This window comes from Desmodus rotundus, chromosome 2 (genome assembly GCF_022682495.2).
Source record: "Desmodus rotundus isolate HL8 chromosome 2, HLdesRot8A.1, whole genome shotgun sequence".
In the NCBI taxonomy this organism is placed as follows: Eukaryota; Metazoa; Chordata; class Mammalia; order Chiroptera; family Phyllostomidae; genus Desmodus; species Desmodus rotundus.
In genome coordinates this window covers 96,568,186-96,589,530 of record NC_071388.1, presented here as the reverse complement: position 1 = coordinate 96,589,530, position 21,345 = coordinate 96,568,186, and the positions used below count along the sequence as shown (strand labels likewise).

Sequence of the window (21,345 nt, the reverse complement as noted above, 5' to 3'; positions counted from 1 at the left end):
GCTATAGAATAGGACAGACCTTACCGATTCTTAATTTTGCCAGGGTCAGGTTCTTTCAGATTATTTAGGTTACAGAATAGAAGATTGAGAGAAAGTGAAATGTCCAAATGGAAATTGTCTTAGAACTGCAGCAGAAAAGAACTTCGCTGGTTCGGAAGACGGAGGGGGAAAAGTCCCTCCGGGGATCAGACTCACACCACCTGTCCCGAGAGCAGTTCAGGGCAGGCGAGGAAGACAAGGGCCTCTGGGTCCACCGCGCGCTCGCGGAGCAGTGCGGGGGAGTGGTCCGCACTGCAAACAGGTGGCAAGAGGCGTGCGCCGCACACAGGTGGCGGGAGCCGCGGGTGGGCCGCCAGGCGTCGCGCGGGAGCCGCGGTTGCCCGGGAGACGGAGCAGCGCCAGTGGGCGGCGCGGAGCGGAGCGGAGCCGGGCTGCTGCGGGAGTAGCGGGGCGCGAGTAGGGAGGGGGTGTGGCTCCCAGGGCAGCGCGGGAGACTGGCCGGTCCCGGGGCAGGAAAGGTGTCCGTGGCGCTGCGGCGCGAGGCCAGCGAGCACAGCGAATACGCCGCGCGCCTGGTCCGAACTCAACCGCCTCCGCGGATCGAGGCGGCGCGGGAGCTGCACTTGCCCAGTCTGCGCGTCCGACGGTCTGCGCCCCGCGGGGGTGCCTGCGGCCGGGCGGCCAGTCCGGGAGAACCCGGCTTCCTCGGGAGCCCGGCCCGCGCCTCCGCCGCCGCGAAGAGGAGCGGGGCGGGCGGCGGGCGCGCTCCGTGCGGCACCGGCATGACTTCTCCGGGCTCTCCTCTGGCGCCCTTGCTGCTCCTCTCTCTGCACGGTGAGTAGCCCGAGCCCTCCCCGGCCTGGTGGGGCCAGACTGGGCCGGCGGGCCTGGCAGAAGCTGTGTGGGGATCGCCTGTGTCAGGTCTTGGAAACCCAACTTTCTAAGGGCCATCCCTAGTCGTGGTTGTTGGCCTAGCCTCACGCGCCCACTTGCCGCGGCTGCCCTAGCGCCGGCGCCCCTCTTCCCCGCCGCCGGCACAGCCCAGGTGTTCCCTAATCAGGGAGGTAACCACACCTGCTTCTCAGTTACCGCGATCCTGGACCGGCTCTGACCCCGCTCTGCTCTTTTTTAGACATTGAACTCCCGTACTTACTGGGTCCAGTGAGAAACAGTATTTAGAATCAGTTTCTGTTACCAGGTGGCTCCAGGAAAGCTAGAGATGCCTTTAAAATAATTTAGAAAACTTTAAATCGTGCTTTTACATAGCCTTTAACAAACATACTCAGGTTTAACTGAAATTGTGATCTCTTAAAAATAACTATACAGTTTGCTACACTATATTTGAAAACAAGAATTTATTTTTTCTACTCTAGCTTCTTCCCCAAAGGATTTAAATTGGCTTGCAAAAATACTAGAATATAACAATATTAGAAGAAAAGGAATAAATGCCTTTCCTTTTCTTAACAGCTTCTAAAAATCTATTTATATTTAATTTTATACTCTCCGTTTAATCTTTCTTACATTTTATTTTCTACGAGTAGCCATCATACGAGAAACAAAACTGTTTTCATCTTACACCGTGGCCTTTTTCCTTTCTGAATGCACGGTCCTGTGGAATCAAGTCTTCTGTTCCATTTAATTGATTGTTGAAATTTACTGAGATTTATTTCGAAGGGTTTTATTTTAGAAGCAGGTTCAATGATTGATGAGAGATTGTAGTTAACTGTTTATTATTTTTTTCCTGGAGATATCGGTATGTTTCCCATAGTTTTGTGGTCTTATCTGAACTGATAATGCACCCATAGAGCTTGAAGTAACCTAATATTTACTAGCTGATTTAAGTTGTAGAAGTTCATATAGTAGGAGAGAAATGAACACAAAACTTTGTGTACCTTTCCATAGTAGCCAGTGAAGGAAATAATCAAAATTACAGGTAACTTTCATGGAGTTCAGTAGATATATTTTTAGTAATGATGCGTAGATAATGATTGACATCAGCATGTGCTTCCAAATTAATTTCGTCTGGTTACCAGTTTGAAAGACCCAATGTTTTTCTCTGTCCTACTTCTTTCAAGTGTGAAATAATATTGAGTAAATGGTCTTCTTATACAATCCCTTGGACATTACTGAAAATATTTTAAATGTTACTATAAGAACAGCTGAAATTTTTGGCAAAAAAGTTGTTAACCTTTGTATATTACGGTCAATGCCCTGCTCACTTTTGTAAGCAGCATTGTGTATACTTTGTTGAGTTATTAGGCAGTACTTTGAAAGAGTTGATGTGATTCGCAGAATCAGGCTTACAAGGTCATCTGCTTTGTTTCTTTTCCTAAAGTAGAACTATTCCTAAGCCATCCTAGAATGTTTTAAAGACTTCCAAGGACAGTTTAGCCTTCATGATAATCTATTCTGTAAAGGAACTTTTCACCCTCAAAAATGAAAAAATATGTTCACATGTTCAGTGAATTTTTACTAAGCTACTCTAGTGGGGAGGGATCGTGGTGGGAAATAAAGATGCATAAGAGTTTATCCCCAGCCTTTAAGGAGTTTGCAGTTTTGAAACAGGCTGCAAGCGTGCACAAATGATTTATGACGCAAGGAGTATGTGAGGAGTGCTGTTCATTAATGGTGACATCAGGGAAGACTTCATGGGAAAGTCTGCTTTTGGTCTAGACTTTGAATGAGTGGGGTTTGAACTGACTGAGTTGGCAGCGATTGGGCTTTCCTAGCCAAAGGAATAACCTGGATGAAGGATATGAAGTGGCAAGTGCAGGGCCATATTCTGGAAAGGCCAAGCCCTTCCAGCTGCCAGAACAGGAGATTGTGCAAAGGAGATGAGGCCAAAAAGGTAGTAAAAGGAGAGTAGAGGGCCCTGAATGCTCAGTTTGGGATCTATTCAGCAGGCCATCGAATGCCCACTGCTACTCAGTTTCCTAAATATGGGGGAGGGGAAGAAGGTAAACAGCTATTGAGTGCATAGTTTAACAGTCTCCTAGCGAATACCATGTCCTAGCTGGATTAAATTCTGAACCAGTCAGTGGCAAAGTTGGTTTCAGTGAATTAGGGCCCATTCCTAGGACTTCCATTGTGGAATGAGAGGGAGGAGTGGATATCTGAAAAAAGTTATTTCCATTATGAAGAAAGAAAAGGGAAATGGATGCTAGACAGATACCCATTTGTAGCAGTGACCACTACAATGGCATAATGCACCAAAAGTAGAAATAGAGTGTCTTGAATTTTCTAAAAATAATAGATGTCGAGACGTTTCTGTTTTTATTTTTCTTTAAGTCTCTGTGGCATAAACTTCAAAGGGAATTTGAATTGAAAAATTGATTACTACTATATAATTTTACTAATGGGTTAGACATATAGTCAAACCTCAGTTCTCCACCGCATTGGTTCCCAAACAATTCGATTCTCGACCAAGTTTTCACAGAAAACAATGTCTTGGTTGTTTAACAAAACTTTGAGTCTCATTTTCTGCCTGACAACGCTTTCATGTCGGTAAAACCCTTTCATGTATGATCAGTCATACGTCTCTCAGGCGACAAAGGACGTACAGTTTTCGAATAAATTGCTTCTGGAACAGTTTTCTGGAACGAATTAAGTTGGAGAACTGAGGTTCTCTAAACCAGTGGTCCCCAACCTTTTTGGCACCAGGGACCGGTTTTGTGGAAGACAGTTTTTCCACGGCCCTGGGGGTGGGGGATGATTTCAAGATGACTCAAGCTGATCTCCTGCTGGGTGGCCCTGGTCGCTAACAGGCCCTGACCGGTACCAGTCCGTGGCCTGGAGGTTGGGGACCTCTGCTGTAAACTGTTTCTTGTACTGCTTGTGATTCCTTGAAATAGTGAATGACTTTCCAGAATATGAGAAAAGTGTAAAAGAAAGAAAAGACCATATAAAATGAAGTAAAAATAAATTTTGAGCCTAAATGTTAGCGTTATGAAAAATTTACTGTAGCCCTGGCTGGGCAGGTGGCTCAGTTGGTTGGAGCATCACGCCATACACTGCACAGGTAGCAAACACAAGGCCCAAATCCCGCCCTCCACCTTGTTTTATCTGGCTGGCACCTTGTTTCTAACCAGTAGCAGCACCAAGCCCTTGCTTAACAGTTAAGGAGTAGTTACATTTATACAGTCGTAAATTACATTTGGCCCTTTGAAGGCAACCCCGAGGCTGATGTAGCCACCCCCCCCACCCCATGAAAATGAGTTTGACACCCCTGCCATACACCAGAATGTTGTGTATTTGATCCCCAGTCAGAGCACATACCTAGGTTGCAGATTGGATCCCCAGTTGGAGCGTGTGTATGGGAGGCAACCAATTGATATTTCTCTTTCTGTTTCTTCAGTTTCTTAGCTCTAATTTTAGTTATGTAACTGTTTTGGAAGAACTCACTTTTTAGTAAAAAATCTGTAGTTTGACCTACATGAAAGGTGATAGCCACTGGGTGAAAAATTTAGATAAATTAAGCTTAATACACTATATGTTCAACCTGAACTATTCAGGAAGCACTTGGAATATTAAATCACCAAGTGCTTCTAAAATGTTATGCTTAGAACTGTTGTCAGACCCAAGGTAATGATGCAATGGGTAAGGATTTTTACCCCCCAGTAACAGTATGTTGCACATTTTCAAATGTGTTTTCACACTTTGATAGTGGAAGCATTTATAATGAAAATTCTCATTTGAATCTTCATACTTAAGCCATGTGATTTAGTGACAAACAGGGTGATGTGATGGCCCGTAAGATTCTTTAGTTGCCGTGAGTTATGCAGAACGAGGGACTGCAAAGCCTAGCTGAGTCTGGGAGAAAGTTGGGAACCACTGTGGTGTTCCCCCCTAAATTCTGATCTCTAGTTTATTTAGAATAGGGATTCTGAACCTTTTTGTATCTATACTAATGATGCCAATTTCTATATTTTTGGAGGTGGAGGTTAAGATAGCTGGATTTCTGGTAGTCCAGTCACTTCAAGTCCCCTCCTTTGTTTGTTGAGGGCCACTTGGCACTCACACATCACCCTTGCATTTTGAGGGCAGCTCAGACCATCTGGAGGCTCTGAAATCCTCCCTTGACTGTACTTTGAGAGTAATTGGTTTCAGGGGGGTTGTCAGTTCTTGGGTGGTATTCAAAACACCATCTGATTTCAGCTGGATTTGGTCTTAAAAGTGGAAAGTTAATTAGTTTACTTATGAGTTAAGCTGATCTTAGCTAAACTGTGGAACGATTTTTTCCTTTCTATTAAAGTTTGGGTTCCGGTAGTTGATTCCCTGGTAGTTGAGTACCTGGTTTCCTACCATCTAAGAAAGAGACTATAGTTTGCATTGCGATGGTTTTAAAATTATAGAAATGTGAAGTCAGTCAGAGAGAAAATCTGTTTCCTAATTTCACAAATGATAGACTCAGCCATTGATCTGATACTATCTCATCTCTACCATTATCAAATACTACATAATATATGCAATATGGTGTGGCTCTGCCTCACTCGTGTATTATAGGAATATCACATTTTAATAAATGTTCCTAAAATTTCTGTTCATACGATTAACAATACAAATTTGCCAGTGTGAACAAAAAGTATATTGAATAAAAAATCCTTAGAGGAAATATACTTCCTGTTTTCTCTTCATTGCGCATTTTGGTCTTGAGCGAGGTAAAAAAGTGACAGGGTTAGATGCACACTTTTATTTAGAAAAGCATGTGGCTAAAGAAGTTGAGATGCTTGTACCACATGGATTCTTTGGAAGAATCTTCTGAGAATTAGGTTAACATCAGTGGCTGTGAATGAGAGTGGGTCAGGATTTTGGGTTGGGATAGATGGTTAAAGTATAATAGCTTTGGAAATTCAATGCTATTTTTTCTGTCAAGGATCACAGCTATGTAATAACACTGTGGCATTGCGAATGTAACTCTAATGTAATGAGGCCACTTCTAGGCCAGTCTTAAAAGACTCATTAATCCAACATTTTTAAAAATTGAAAAGAAATTTAATTTTTATCGAAGCCTGTGGAAATAGTAATAATGTCCTAATTTAGAGAACCCCTTTGCCCACCTTTGCCCAGAGTCTCCCTGTTCATAGCAGTTGCTCCTGTAAAATCTCTCTGTTCTCGCTCCTGTATTCTCAGTGATGTTGATTCTTCTCTGTCCTCTTTCCTTCTCATCCTCTCCTTCCATTTTGGTGAATGTTATATTCTTCTGCTAATTGCATCAGGTTCTTTTAAGGGTAAGTAAATCTAGCATTCCTAGTTCCTTCCAATGATTTAACTCTATTTCGGAATTGATATAGAAAAATAACCCAGCAATCACCTTAGAACGTGGGCATTGGTGGGAGTAGGTGAGAATGTGCACATAGTTCTATTTTCTTTTTGTTCAGTGAAATTAACTGTGATAGATACAATTCCCTGTGTGTGTGTGTTTGTATGTATGCATGTATGTTTTGCTTAAAGTACAATACCATTCTTGGCACATAGTAAGCACTTGGTAGATACTTCTGAATGAATAAGTGAGTGTTTGCTAATGTAACTGATAATCCTGTGTGGTTTGAGTGCCTAAAAAGAATTTCTTTTCTTTAAGAATTTTTGTTAAAATTTTCTTTAGGGATTTGGTGTTACTGTGTCACTTCAACTTCTTTGAACTGTAGTATCTATTTTATAGAACAGAGATGATAGAGATATAGTTTCATAGTCTTTTCAAATTCTATGACTATAAGTTATACAGTATTTACAGATCTTGCAAAATTGATTCTGAGCTTATTTTTAATTGTACAACTTTGAAGTTGTCCATTTTTGAAATATATTTTTCTAAGAAATTCCCAAAGGTTTTAAATTTTTTAAAAAATTAAATTGATTGGGGTGACATTGTTTAATAAAATTACATAGGTTTCAGGTGTCCAGTTCTGTAATACATCATCTGTATATTGTATCATGAGTTCACCAACCCCAGGTCAAGTCTCCTTCCATCAACCGTTTATCTCCCCTGTAGCATTTTGCTCCATTTAATAAAGAATGATCTTGGGAATTCACTGAGAACCTTCAATTTTCCCATTTCCATGTCTAGTATTTTTGGTCCTGAGGGCCTGTATGTTAGAATTAGTAGCTCAAGAACAGAGATAATTAAAGTAACGCCTTGTGTAGTCTAAGGTCAGCTTCCCTCTCCCCATATCATGGGGATAAAATACTGGAGATGCTTTTATAGAAATAGGAGCATTAACAAAATCAGCCCCATGTGGGGGGCATTTTAACCTACTTCTCGTAGAGGTTGCCAGTTGTTCCCCCCTCCCATTCCCTTTCCTTTTCCTGAACTTGGCATATTTCTAGCCATAGCTTCTTCCAGTTATGATTCATTTCCTTATTGACCATTCTGTCAGTCTTCAGTGGTGTTTATATCTCTCAAAATGTCAAAGGTCTTCAGCCACTCATGGCCATATCATTGACCATTATGCTCAAGATGCTTTAAGTAACACCAAGCATTGATCACAACACTTAATCTTTGTTTCTTTGGACCTGGTCCATCACTACCAGTTTCGCAACTTCTAGCAGCCCCCATGGGTTCAGATCACTTGGCAGAACACGGAATAAATGGCAAAAAGAGAGGTTGTAGTGTAGTAAACATCACTTGTTGCAGAATGTGTTCAAATCAGGCTAGCATTTTAGGCTTTCATTGGCTAAGAAAGCTTGTAGAATAGTTCACATATGCATATTGCCCACGTGTAAATACAAATTGCTGTACTAGCTCTTGTTGGCCAACACTTAAGACAGTAGGCAGGTCATGTGAAAAATGTGCTATCAATACTGCAAAGCTTCTCCAACTTTTGGCCCGACAGGTTGTTGGGGCCTTAAAGATTATTGATGATGATAGAAAGCTTTTATTTGTGTGAATTAGGTCTATGGATATTTTTCATATTAGAAATTAAAAGTGAGAAAAATTTTAGTTATTAATTTGAAAGCAACCATAATAAATCCATTATATAGTGACATAAATAATGTATTTTTGTGACAAGTAAGATTCCCCCTACCAAACCAAAAAATATTAGCAGGAAGAATGGCACCGTTTTACATTTTTGGGAATCTGTTTAATGTCTGGCTCATTAGAAGAGAGTTGGCTTCCCCTGTCCGCTTCTGCATTCAACTTACTATGATGTGTTTTCTTGGTTTAACTATATGAAGAATACACAGACTCACACAGACATGTATTTGGAAAAGGAAGGAGTATTTTGATACCATTTTCAAATGATTTTGTGTGTAATTCTTTGATATTCCACCAAAACTGATTAGGTAGTAGTTTATTAAAGATTGGTTGCAATGTGGAATCAGAAGCCATATCAATAAACATTTCTTACTCTGTCATATTAAAATCCATTAGTTTATCGTGTACTTCAAGTGGATGTTTTATTCATGTGTGATTTTTTGGTATCATTATATATTGGTAATTTAGAAAAGCCTGGTTCATTGTTACAGATCTTACAAACGTGGACATATTATTAAGTACGTATTGGGAAGCTGTTAAGCTGAGAGAGGCAGATACAGGTTTTCTAAAATTTTAGTATTTCCTCCAGTTGACAACAAACAGCTGTCAGTTATTTCCCTTGAAATAATAGTCTTATTTTGTTCAATTTTGACAAAATCTCTGCCAAATACCTAGGTCTAAATAACCATAGTCTCTGAGTTGTTCTTTCCAGTAAAAATGCTGAGACATGGAAAAAAGCGACTAATTCATTTAGCTTTGAGCTCCAACAGTTGCACCAGGGGCTTGTCCTTGGGACAGCCACTGCTTTGGTGTGCAGCACCAGCGATTCCCGTGCCATTCTACCCGTTCTGCCACGTGGAATATTATAAAAGGTTGAGCTTTAGTGAAGTTACTGTTACTGCTTCATCAAAGACATTCTTCAGAGAAACTGGATTTTCTCTTTGCACTGTGAGTGCATGACAGGGAGGACTACTGTGACTTCGAGTGCAGCTGTGCCAGGGCCTTGCCGTGGGAAGGTGCCAGCATTTTCACCCACCACTGCTTCTGTCCCATCGGTGCAAATAGCAACACAGGCAAAAAGGCAAATAACATTTTACTATTATTAAGAAAATAGCTTTTACCTCGTGGATTTTTTGATAGGGTCTTGGAGACCGTCCATGGACTACAGCACTTGAACTCTGGTGTGCTGTTATAGAATGTTAGATTCTTTTTTTAAAAAATTGTATTAGAGACAAATAGCCACACAATCATTCCATGCTACATGGGATGGCGTTAAATGGAGTATGCATGTATTATTTAAGCATAAATAATACGTGTATTTAAACTTCTTTGTTTCTGTATTATAAATTTTTAAATTACAGGAATAACATATTCTAGGCCTAAAAATGACAACAGTGCAAAAGTGTGTAAGAATTGAATTCATACCCCATCTCCATCCACTGAATTCTCTAGTTTTGCTAAGCATTGTGCCATGCCTTTTTCTAATTACACACAAAGCCTGCACGTACATGTAGTTTTTGCTTCACAGGCCTGTGCTCAATCCACTAAACTATACCAGCCAGGGCATTTTTAAAAAAATAATGCCATAAATACTGTTCTACAAGTTATTTTTAAAGCATAGTTTAAGATGTGTATTTTGCCACATCTGTTATGTGGATCTACCTCATTCTCTTTAATGACCTAAGTTTAGTATTTCACAGCAAGTCTATACCATAATTTTTTGAGGTGTTTACCCATTGTTGGACATTTAAGTTGTTTCCGATTTTTTTGATATTAATGATGTTATAGTGAACCTCTTTGTATATACACGTATAACCTACGCGTCTGTGTAGGTATTTCTGCAGTCTAGCTCGGCTAAACTGGAATTGTTGGATGTACACATTTTGGAGGAGACAGTAGCATTGTGTGGAAGCTTTGTATAGTCAGACATATTGACTTTAGATTCCTGAATTATCTTTTCCTTTTTTGCTCTCTGACTTTGGGAATGTGTTAATGTCCTGAGCTTGAGTTTGATTATCCTGTGGAGTGGAGATGGCCTTCTCAGTGCATTAAGGAGTACTACGTTAAAGGAAATGACATGTCTTTAAAGTGTCCAGCACAGATGCATATAGAAAATGCTTGGTTAGTGGCATTTATCGGTTCAAGAATTGATCAGCCCCAACCTGAGTCAGGAGGTAAGAGTGCAATCCAGGAAGCACCAACTGAGATGCAACCTGGAGACATCATGCAATTCCCCAGATCTGCCTTCTGTTGCAAAACGAGGGAGCTGTATTTGGTAATCGGTTTCTTTTTCCCAGCTCTGTAATATTGTGATTCTTTGAGTTGGCTTTCAAGTATTGAGAATATTGTCAGTAAAATAGATGAGATAATACACAGTTGGTTTTAACATACTTATAAAACTTTCCCTAAAGTAGTTAGTTGACTTTTCCTCTGCCTCTCCCGCCATCAAGATAATAGGACTTTATGGTGATATCTATTCTATGAATTAAACCCATCTTCATCAGTTGTAGAAATATTATAAAAAATAGCTTCAAATATGAAGAATGTTATTTTTAAATTTTACTTTAAAATGATTCCTCTTCATGTTAGCTCAGGCTATCTATGTATAGTGCAAAATCATTATTTTCTTTACTCCTTTATGTAAAAGAAAGACCTTGTATGTGTCTGGAAAGGATCAGTTGTAAGCAGGCTATAAATGTTACAAAAATCTTCTTTTTACCACAATCACTGTATTCTGGTCTTTTAACTTGATTTCTGTGACCTTTCTCTATTTTTCTATCATAATGACTTTTCTTTGTATAAGCCAGGCATAGGTGTCTAAATTTTATCTATACTGGGTTACATGATGAATATAGATGTTTTAGTATTGCCATTATTGACTAAAAGTGAAAATCCTGTGAGCTTTTGAAAAACAGTGAGTTTTTCTCAGGGTGGTAGTGATACTTAACTTGAAAGCTTTAGAGAGGTGTGGTTAGGGCTCATCTTAATCTGACTGTAGGTTGAATATCATTGATAGTGTTCCCAGCTGTTCGTTTTTGTATTTTCACTAAAGAGAATGTTTTTATAGAAAGCTTGGTGGTCTCCAAAATGGACAGAGTTGGTTACCTTAGCAGCACTCTCAAAATAATTCTAAGATTCATAAATTCACTGCCTATTGTGTTATCATGATAAGTACAGTTTGTTTTCAGATCATTAAGTTTTTCCTGAAACTAAATCACTACTAGAGAAGGTTCTTGAGTTTCATATTTCAAAGTAGTTATAGAAACTTAAACATGATTTGTTTTTATGAAAATGTTTTCTGAATTTGTGACTTTTATTTCTTCCTAATTCATGGTTTCACTGTGCTTAGAGCAAGACATGTTTTAATTGCTCTTTGATCACTATATATTTGCAGGTTCTGTCTTAACATCTGCACTTCTTTGGACAAATTAATAGTGTTCTTCCCTCCTCCTTCCCAGGTTACTTTGAATTTAGGGGGTTGGGTTGTCTTTCTCATTAATAAGAAAGTGTAATGTTTTGAGCCTCAGGGAGCTGGACCAGTGAGGTCTCTTAGAGCCTTTTAATTCCATAATGTCCTTGATCTGATGAAGCCGTTCAGTAAATCTCTTCACAATTTCCCTGACCAAGCCATCTGCCTGCATTAAAATAAATCTGCTTACTCCTTCAGTGTCAAACAAAAATTCTGTAAACTGAAGATGATGGAGACCATGACACGAAAATAATTTGCAGTCTTTAGCACTTCCTCTTGCATTTTTGGCTCAGATTCTCTCAGTGGAAGCTGGCATCCAGCTTTCTTTTTGACTTGAAAGAAAGGGTAGTGGGACCATTTCCCTTCTTTTATTGCAGTTGTCCTATGTGTGGCCAGTGGACTAATCCAGCTGTTCCACATTTAGATGTAACTTCACAAAACCTCTGCTTGCTGTTCTGCTTCATATATGGTAGCTGATTGGGTAAATACACACATATTTATCTAATTTTAAATATGACCCAGGCTCTGGTACTGTCACAGTTTAGAGACTCTGTGCAGGTTGTTGCAGCAACACACTGTACATGGGTGTGACCCCATGGCCTGTTCTGGGCAAAAATAGTTTATTTTTTTAATCTGAAAGCTATGGAATCCTTAAAATATTTTTTCTTAGTGTTCTTAACTTCTTGCTATTCTTTCTTCCATTGCCACTTATTAAATTATATTCTTATCATTTTAAGTTTATATTATTCCAACAGTTTTCTAGCTACTCTTCACTTCACCTTTTCTCTCATTGATCTGTTTCTCTCTGCCAGGTTCCTTTTCTGTCGAATACATCTTTCATTATATTATTCTCTTCCTTCATCAACAATAACCACAACAAACTCCAAAAATCTTAAAGAATAAATTCCAGTGTCCTCTTTGGCTTTCTACTCTTCCCTACCCAGCCCATCATGTTTCCACCACCCTCTGCTCACACTCTGGGGCTGTCTTCCTCTTGAGGATGTTGCTCACATTCCCATCCTCTTCTGCTTGGTCTGAAATAACTCACCTCCTCCTTTTGATATCTATCCTACTTACCATCTAGCCCAGCTCAAGCCTGTTTCCTTTGAGACTCATTGCTTTACTTTCTGGCCTGACTTCTCTGTAGGAGATCTTTTCCTCTTAGAGTTTCCTAAGCAATGCATTTCTGTGCTCCTGTGGTGGCACCTCCACAATGCTGTGTCTTGTTCTCTTACACTTTCTTGCAAGCTCGACAGGGTGAGTACTCTGCAGTTGTACATGGCCATGCTTACTTTATTGAGTGAATGGATGAATTTTAGAGCTTTGGTTTGCAGCAGGCTTTTATCTTATGTTAGGTAATAGATGATCCAGCTCTTTTATTTTGCAGGCAAATTGTTGAAATTCTATACATGCATTTGAGATAGGAACTTTAAAGTTTTTACTAAAGAATAGACATTTCTCATTCACAAAACAAATGACATACAGATTATTTTATGTTATGGGTTTAATTTGCACTTCATTTGTGCTCCAGTTTTGAACAGGTTAATATAGTTTCTCAGCCTTCTCCTTTATGTGAGTGAAATTTACAGTAGCTTCCCACTATCTTCTAACAGGTTCCTGCTGCCTTTCTCTATACTTTGTTCATTCCACTGAAGAGTGTTTGAGGTTGGCAAATAGAATAGAAGGTAGGGATGTGGAAGGGAGGGGTAGGTCTCCAACCAATCAGCAAGAAATTTGCAATTGTCCCTGCGGTCAGTACCACCTGCTCTGAAGAGAAGGGGAAGTCCCGAGGCTGTGCCTGCTTACTGAGGAAGGAGCCTGTGATACAGTAATCTTGGATGTAAGTCCTTGCCTTTCATGACTTGGAATACTTCTTGCCAGCCCCTTCTTGCCTGTAAGGTCTCTTTTGAGAAATCAGCTGACAGTCTTATGGGAACTCCTTTGTAGGTAACTGTCTACTTTTCTCTTGCTGCTTCTAAGATTCTCTCCTCTTTAATCTTGGGGAATGTAATTATGATGTGGCTTGGTGTGTTCCTCCTTGGATCCAGCTTCTTTGGGACTCTCTGAGCTTCCTGGACGTCTATTTCCTTTGCCAGACTGGGGAAGTTCTCCTTCATTATTTGTTCAAATAAGTTTTCAATTTTTTGTTCTTCCTCTTCTCCTTCTGGCACCCCTATAATTCGGATGTTGGAACGTTTCAAGATGTCCTGGAGGTTCCTAAGCCTCTCCTCATTTTTCCGAATTCTTGTTTCTTCATTCTTTTCTGGTTGGATGTTTCTTTCTTCCTTCTGGTCCACACCATTGATCTGAGTTCCAGTTTTCTTCGCATTACTGTTGGTTCCCTGTACATTTTCCTTTGTTCCTCTTAGCATAGGCTTCATTTTTTCATCTGGTTTTCGAACAAATTTAACCAATTCTGTGAGCGTCTTAATAACCAGTGTTTTGAACTGTGCATCCGATAGGTTGGCTATCTCTTCCTCGTTTAGTTGTATTTTTTTCTGGAGCTTTGAAGTGTTGTGTCATTTGGGCCATTTAAAAAATTTTTTTTTTGTCTTGGAGAGTCTGTTACTTAAAGGGGTGGAGCCTTAGGTGTTCCCCGGGGTGGGGTTAGGCTGGTTGCTGCGCTGTGGCACTGTACATGGGGGAGGGGCCAAGAGGGAGCAATGGTGCCTGCTCCATTCTCCACCGCACTCCAATCTTTCACTCTGCTACCCACAATCAAACTGGGCCCCTCTGGTGCTGGTTTCCGAGTGGGTGGGCTTGTGCACACTCTAGGCCCCTGTGGGTCTCTCCAATTACCTCTCTTGTGAGGCTGGGAGTCTCTCCTGCTGCCGCCCCAACCCCCACGGGCATTTTCAATCAGAGGTTTGAGGCTTTATTTCCCTGCGCTGGAGCCTTGGGTTGCGTGGTCTGCTTCGCTCCTCGCTGTTCGTCCGGTTTATCTGTGAGCGAATGCGGGACCTCGGGGTGCCACCCGCCGCTCTGCCTGCCCCGTTCTCTGCCACTCGGAGTCCGGCCCTCTCGGTTTATCTGCATGAATGTGGGGCCGCAGGGTCTGCCAGTGGTCAGACTGCCTGCCCCGTTAGTCCCACACTCCGCCATTCTTGGTCCCGCCATGGCAACGCAAGTCCTCTCCGCCCTGGCTGCCCTTCTCCGCCCCTCCCAGCGGTGTGGATGAATGTTCATCTTTTATTTCCTTGGTGTCAGACTTCCTCGCCGCCTGATCTTCTGTCAGCTCTGGTTGTGTGAGGAGGCGCAGCGTGTCCACCTATGCCGCCATCTTGGTTCTCCCCATGCCCTGGATTTGAGGCCGGGTGTGTGTTTGTGCCATCCGGTGGGGTGAGACTGTGGTTCCTGCAGCCTGGCGGGACATGGATGTAGTCATTCCCCATGGGATGGGGGATTTCCCCCCAATGGGACCAGGCCCCAAAGCTGCCTTGGCCCCAAGCCCAGCAGGAATAATATGCAATGGTACCTTGTATCACCCAAGTGTGGCCAGATCTTACCACTTTGGGAGGTGGCCAACCAGGACACTGGAACTGTAAGGGTTTAAGTGCTCTTCTCAGTATCCAACCTATCTCAATGTAAGGAAAGTCTAGGGAGGTTCTCCGAAGACCTGGGGAAATTTACTGAAGGGTTCCACTCTCTCACCCTCATTTATGATCTCACTTGGAGAGACCTTTATAGCTATTAGCTACCTGTCGCACTCCTGAAGAGAAACAGAGAAGCTGGGGGGGGGGGTGCTAGGTATCATGCACACAGAGAATGCCCATCAATGGGGGCATCTACCACTACTGTGCTAGACCAGCATCCTCAGTGGAATTATAACAACAGAACAGACACCAGGGCAAGGGACAATATGATACAATATCATATAAGTGGAATAAGGAAATGTATCAAAAAACCTGTAAACTATTACAAAATTAAGAAAATCACTCAGGATAAGGAAGAAAACCCAGCAATGCATCAGGGATGCCTAATAAAACCCCTCAGAAAATACACCAACATAGACCTTCAGACCCCTGATAGGCATGCTTTGTTAATTCATTATTTCATTAGACAGTCAGCTCCAGATATTCTAAGGAAGCTACAGAGGTGAAATTAGGACCTCAGATACCCATGAGCCAACTCATGGACACAAGAACTAGTATCTTTAACAACAGGGAAATAGAAGAGGAAGAGGAGAGACTCCAAAGGGAGAAAAGACAGAATAAGGCCCAAGCTAAGCTCATCATCACTGTGGTTCAGAGCGCAATCAGACAGGCTCCTGCAACCCATCCTGGTCAACCCTGGGGAACACCAGGGCCAAAAACCCAGGGAGAGGAGAAAATACTTCAAGTGTAAGCAACAGGGACATTGGGCTGGAGATTGTCAAAAACCAGCCCCTCTAGGCCATGTCCAGTCTGTGGGAAAAATTGATTGTCCCACTTCCTTGAGGGGGGGAAGGGCCATCGACCTAAGGCCTACCCCCAGGAGAGGACTGAGGGTGCCTAGGGAAGAGTTTGAACCCCCTGCAAAACAGCCTTTCCATCTCCCTCAACAAACCCTGGATGGCCTTAGACGTGGCAAATAAGCAAGTTCAATTTCTTATTGACATGAGGGCCACTTAGTCTGTCTTACTGTCCTTTGTGGGACCTCTCTCCTGAAAAATCTCCATTATAATGGGGATAAAGGGAAAGCCAACATCTTACCACTATACTCCCTCTGTTCCTTGCAGGCTAGGTAATAAGATTTTTCACCATGCCTTACTTCTCATTCCTCACTATCCCACTTGCTTACGAGGGAGAGATATACTAGAAAAACGGGGAACCATTTTATTCTTCCCTGATCAAATTATTAATAAAATACTACCTCTATTTTTGGAACCCCTGGCCCACAAGGGGGTCCACATTCCATGCCAAGTCCTTGAGGGAGTAACCTCTCATGTTTGGAATGAGTGAATTTGCAGCTGAGCCAGATATACCACCCCTGTAAAAATATAATTCTGGCCGGGAATGGAGTATCTTAGCAGAAGACAATACCCCCTCAATAAGGGGGCTCTTGAAAGACTAAAACCTACTATGCAAAAATTGCTGCACCATGGACTTCTAGTACCTGTAGAGTCACCCTGCAATACCCCGATCTTACCTGTCTGCAAGTTCAATGGGGATTACTGCCGAGTTCAGGATTTATGTGCCAGGGATGGAGCTGTATAATCCCTGCACCCCGTAGTAGCTAACCCTTACATCATTCTAACCCAAGTACCAGGCAACACCAGTTGGTTTACTGTCCTAGACCTGAAGGATGCTTTCCGTTGTGTCCCTCTGGACCCTGACTCCTAGTATCTGTTCGCCTTTGAATGAAAAGACCTAGATAGGCATCTATCCCAGCAGTGCTCCTGGACAGTACTATCCCAGGGTTTCAGAGACAGTCCATACCTCTTTGCTTGAACCCTGGAACATGATTTCAGAGACTTGAGCCTCCCTGATATAGTACACCTCTACAGTACATAGATGACCTCCTTCTTTACAGTCCTAACCAAGAACTGTAAACATAACTGTAAACATAAAACACCCTCATTAGACACAGCCAAGAAGTCCTTAAGTTACTTCACGTACAGGAACCGCTAGAGGTAGCGGTAATGCGCTGCAGGGGGCACTAAGAGGATGATTCTGGTAGATTTGGAGATCCCAGGGAAATGCCAAGGCTGATGCTAAAGCCAAAAGGGCAACAGAATCCGACCCCCCTCTCAACCAGGAAGTCCTGGCGTTTATCCCGCGTGATAAGTTTACAAGAGCGCTTGCCCATCTACTCTCAGGCAGAGGATGAGCGGGCTAACTCAGCGGGGAGAAAAAGAAGGCCCTTGGTAAAAAACAGATAACAAAATTCTAATCCCTGGGGAATTAGAACAGCCTTTCACAAGGCCTCACATCTCAGCAGAGATGCTGTGACTACCATAGTCTTAAAATTATTCACAGGACAGGTCTAGCTACTACTATCAGGAATTCGCAAGGACCTGCCCAGCCTGTCAGATAAACCATCTTCAGGCGGACACAACTTTCTCTTAACCTAACACCCCCAGTCCAGAGACAAGGAACTTACCCAGGGGAAGATTGGCAGATAAATTTCACTCACCTTTCCCCATGCCAGGAATACAAATACCTGTCAGTCTATATTGACACCTTCACTGGATGGATCGAGGCCTATTCCTGCCAAACTGAGAAAGCTGCTGAAGTAGCTAGGAAATACTGAAAGAAATAATTTCCCAACTCGTGCTGTCTCGGGCCCTTCAGAGTGACAGTGGCCCGGCCTTTGTTAGCCAGGCCACCCAAAGAATACCATAGGCTCTAGGAATAAAATATCATCTCCACTTCTCCCAGAGGCCACAGTCCTTGGACAAGGTAGAAAACGCCATCCAAGTACTCAAACCCTTGCTAAGCTCTGTCAGTAGACCTCAGCGACCTGGGTCCAAAGTCTACCTCTTTCCTTACTGTGGGTCAAAAATTTGCCCAAGACTCGGCTACAGTTCAGTCCCTAGGCAATGTTATATGACAAACCCTCTTTAATAGCCAATATGTTCCTGGACTCTGAGGCACATGCCCTAACAAAATATTTCTTAAACTTAGGACAGGTCCAAAAGGCTTTAATAGAACATGGAAACAAAATTCTCCACATACCTCAGGGTGCAGGGTCTCAAAACCCTTGCCAACCAGGGGACTGGGTCCTCCTAAAGACATGGGAAGAGAAATCCCCCCACCCCCCAGAACAATTAAAATCCAAGTAGAAAGGGCCTTATCAAGTCCTTCTTACCACCCCTATAGTTGTCAAATTACAGGGCATCTGCAGTTGGATACATCTCTCCTGAGTCGAGCCCCTTCCTGAAGCACCAGAGGAAGGAGAGTAAATCCAGCAGGCCCACACCATGCAATACACCTGGGAACTGCTTGGGGACCTCAGGCTTCTCCTCAAGTCACTCAGATAGGTAATGACACAGGCTGGGCCCTTGTTTTGGGTAACGGCAGTGTCAGGCCTCCTCCTCATTGTAATGTTTTACATGAGTAACTCTTTCCTTTGTGGGCCTGGAAAGTACTTCTACTGTAGGCAGTAGTTAATCTCTCAGCATCCAGGCACATTCTACGATAGACTCCTTGCTGAACCAGTCAGCCACCCCCAGGGTCTCTGGGATATTTAACTCCCGCCTGGGCCTATTTGCTAGTCCTAACCTTGACCTGGGACAAGTTCTTCCAGGGACTTTGCCTATGATGACATATCCTGGTTCCTTTTTGATCCTCACTATTACTCTCTTTTACACCCTAACTGTCCACTCTCAGAAACATAACTCCTATACTATACCTAACATAACTGCCCACATCCCTAAAACCCAACTGCTGGCTCTGTTTGGATGCAAAATTCAGAACATCCTTCAGGCCTGCCTCCCTTTTCGATTGGGCAAGGACTCCATCCTCTCTTAGCCCACATCAAAGATTCTGGAGGGTGCTTCACCTAGCAGCCCCCCTGTTCATGCAGCTGTACTCTTCCTACCTTGGGACTTCAAACCCTGGAGCCCTCACCCCCAGTCACAGGGAAAGGATTTGAAAGTACATTTGCCCAAACACAAACATATCCCATATGCATCCAGAACTATAGTGAGACCCTCTCTGCAGCCTTCCTAGGAAATCTTAGCTCAGTGTCTTGCCCTATATTCTTAATATCAGAGGGGATTCAGGGCAAGAGATAATTTACACACCCACAAACATAAATAGCTTTGCTACTTATTTGGCACAAAATAAAAAACACTTCTTTATATACCCTAGATGAAATATTACCATCCCTTCAGATACCACCTCCTTTACTCTTCAAACCTCCACTTTTCACCAGGGATGACCTAAACAAGGCACCAGGCCCAATTCTCCCTTTCTTTGCTTGGTTAAACTCACTAAGCTTCTACCCTCCAAGATTTCTAAGCTCTGGTGGCAAGCTAATAACCTCTTGCCCAGAGATATTGCTCAAAATTCCTGCCAGGAGCTTAACCTCCCTCTAAACCCCTTGACCACAGTAAACTTCACAGCCAAAGCCTTCTTTATCAAAGGATATTCGTCTAGCTCCCTCAGAGAAACTTGGGTAGAGAGGTGGATAGCCAGCTGGAACCTTACCTTCCATAGGCCCAGTGCAGAGTGTACTAAGCCTGATGTTTTCTTAGATTTTGAACTCTCTGTCCTTCTGCCTTTCAGTATCGTGCTCTTTTTCACAGGTGGGGAAAAAGCCTATCTCTCGTTACCACCGTGGTGCACAGGCTGATGCTCTTTGGGATATATTTGGCCATTCATGTCATAGCTGAAGGATCATCCACTGTGCCCTTGCCAGTCCTGAATAATGGGGCAGTTTCCAAGTGAGCGCCCCTCCTAATACCCTTCCTTGGAGCTGTGGGCATTACATCAGGACTAATGTGTGTCATAACAGGGAGCTTATAACCATTCTCTTACCCAAGTAGCCAGAAAAACCTCCCGCATCTTCAAGGATATAGCAGATACCCTGACTAGGCTGCAGGAACAACTCAACTCTCCAGTGGCAGTTCTACAAAATAGGAGAGCTCTAGACCCTCTCACTGCCATCCAAGGAGGGACATGCCTTTTTCTCCAAGAGGAATGATGTTATTATGTCAACCAATCTTTGCAAATGCAAAAATATATAAAAGTGTTAATTACCAAGACCACAGGTTTAAAATGAAAATATAAAAACTGCACCTGGTAGAACCCACTAGGCTCCTCTATCCTTTTGTCCCACCCCTGGTTGGAGCCATACTATTAATCTTGGGGCTGCAGCTCTTTAACCTCCTTGTACACTTTGTCTGTGATAGATTACAGGCCATTGGACTCCAGAGGGTGCTAACCCAGGGATTCCAGCCCATCCCAGTTGTGTCCTATCACTTATAGACCAGTCAGGGTGAGAGTTCTGAAATCTTCAAAATTTAGGAACACTGCCTCTCAGTCAGCAGGAGGCAGTTTCAGAAGAATGACCTTCCCCCTTCTCTTCAAAAGAATTTGAGGATCCAAATTCTCAGGGGGGATTTGAGGCAGGCAAATAGAATAGGAGGTAGGGCCCTGAAGGAGTGGGGTAGGTCCCCGGCCAATGAGCAAGAACTTCATAGTTGACATATCCAGTCCCTATGGTCTGTGCCTGCTGCTCTGAAGACAAAGGGGGATTCCCAAGGCCCTGTCTGTGCACTGAGGAAGGAGCCCATGACCTTGGATAACCTGTCCCTCATCATAATAAATTACCATTGTGGTTTTAACCCCCCTACCCGCAGTGGGGAATCAAGGAGAAGTCTGGGTAGAACATGCACAAAAATAGACAAAGGAAGGGGAGGGGAGCTGGAAGCCCAACCCACAAAGCCTCCATAAAGGGGAGGGCCCACTGGTGGCTGCCTTGTGTTTGTTGGAAACAGCCCACTTCCTCTCTGGACATGTATCCCCAGTAAACTTTGCTTTGGCTTTGTCTATAGCCGGACTCCACTTTGCGTTCTTCATGGGAAACCAAGAACCCAGAGTTTCTCACAGGATCTCCCAGTTGCTGACTTCACATTGACTTATATATAGTCAATTTTTCTCTAATTGTGATGTATTTGAAAGGTGCTATACTTACTAGAAAAGACAATAGTGACAAGGATTAGTTTTTAAAGTGTAATATACACAAAAAGGTATAGAAATATTAATAAATTAGTACATGCGAATATACTTGTATAACCATCACCCAGATCCAAAGACAGTATCACCAACACCCAGGTTCCCCGGTGGCCACCTCAACCACTTTTAATTTCTAACACCAGAAATTAGTTTGCCTGTTTTTGAAATTTATACAAGTAGAATAGTGCTTATTCATTTTGTGTTCTTTTGAGCCTGGCTTTTAAAATTCAACATTGTTTATGTGA

General features: G+C 42.6%; 1 protein-coding gene across 4 annotated transcripts in view; it reads left to right on the top strand.

Moving 5' to 3' along the window:
• The first annotated feature begins 443 nt into the window (after positions 1 to 443).
• Positions 444 to 21,345, top strand: part of IGSF11 (immunoglobulin superfamily member 11) — a 146,139-nt gene continuing 125,237 nt past the window's right edge. For all 4 annotated transcript variants that reach the window (XM_053918401.1, XM_053918402.1, XM_024577915.3 and 1 more), the window contains exon 1: positions 444 to 834. In XM_053918401.1, the coding sequence (XP_053774376.1) occupies positions 783 to 834 (52 nt within the window). In that variant the 5' untranslated portion in view covers positions 444 to 782. The remainder of the gene's footprint in view (positions 835 to 21,345) is intronic.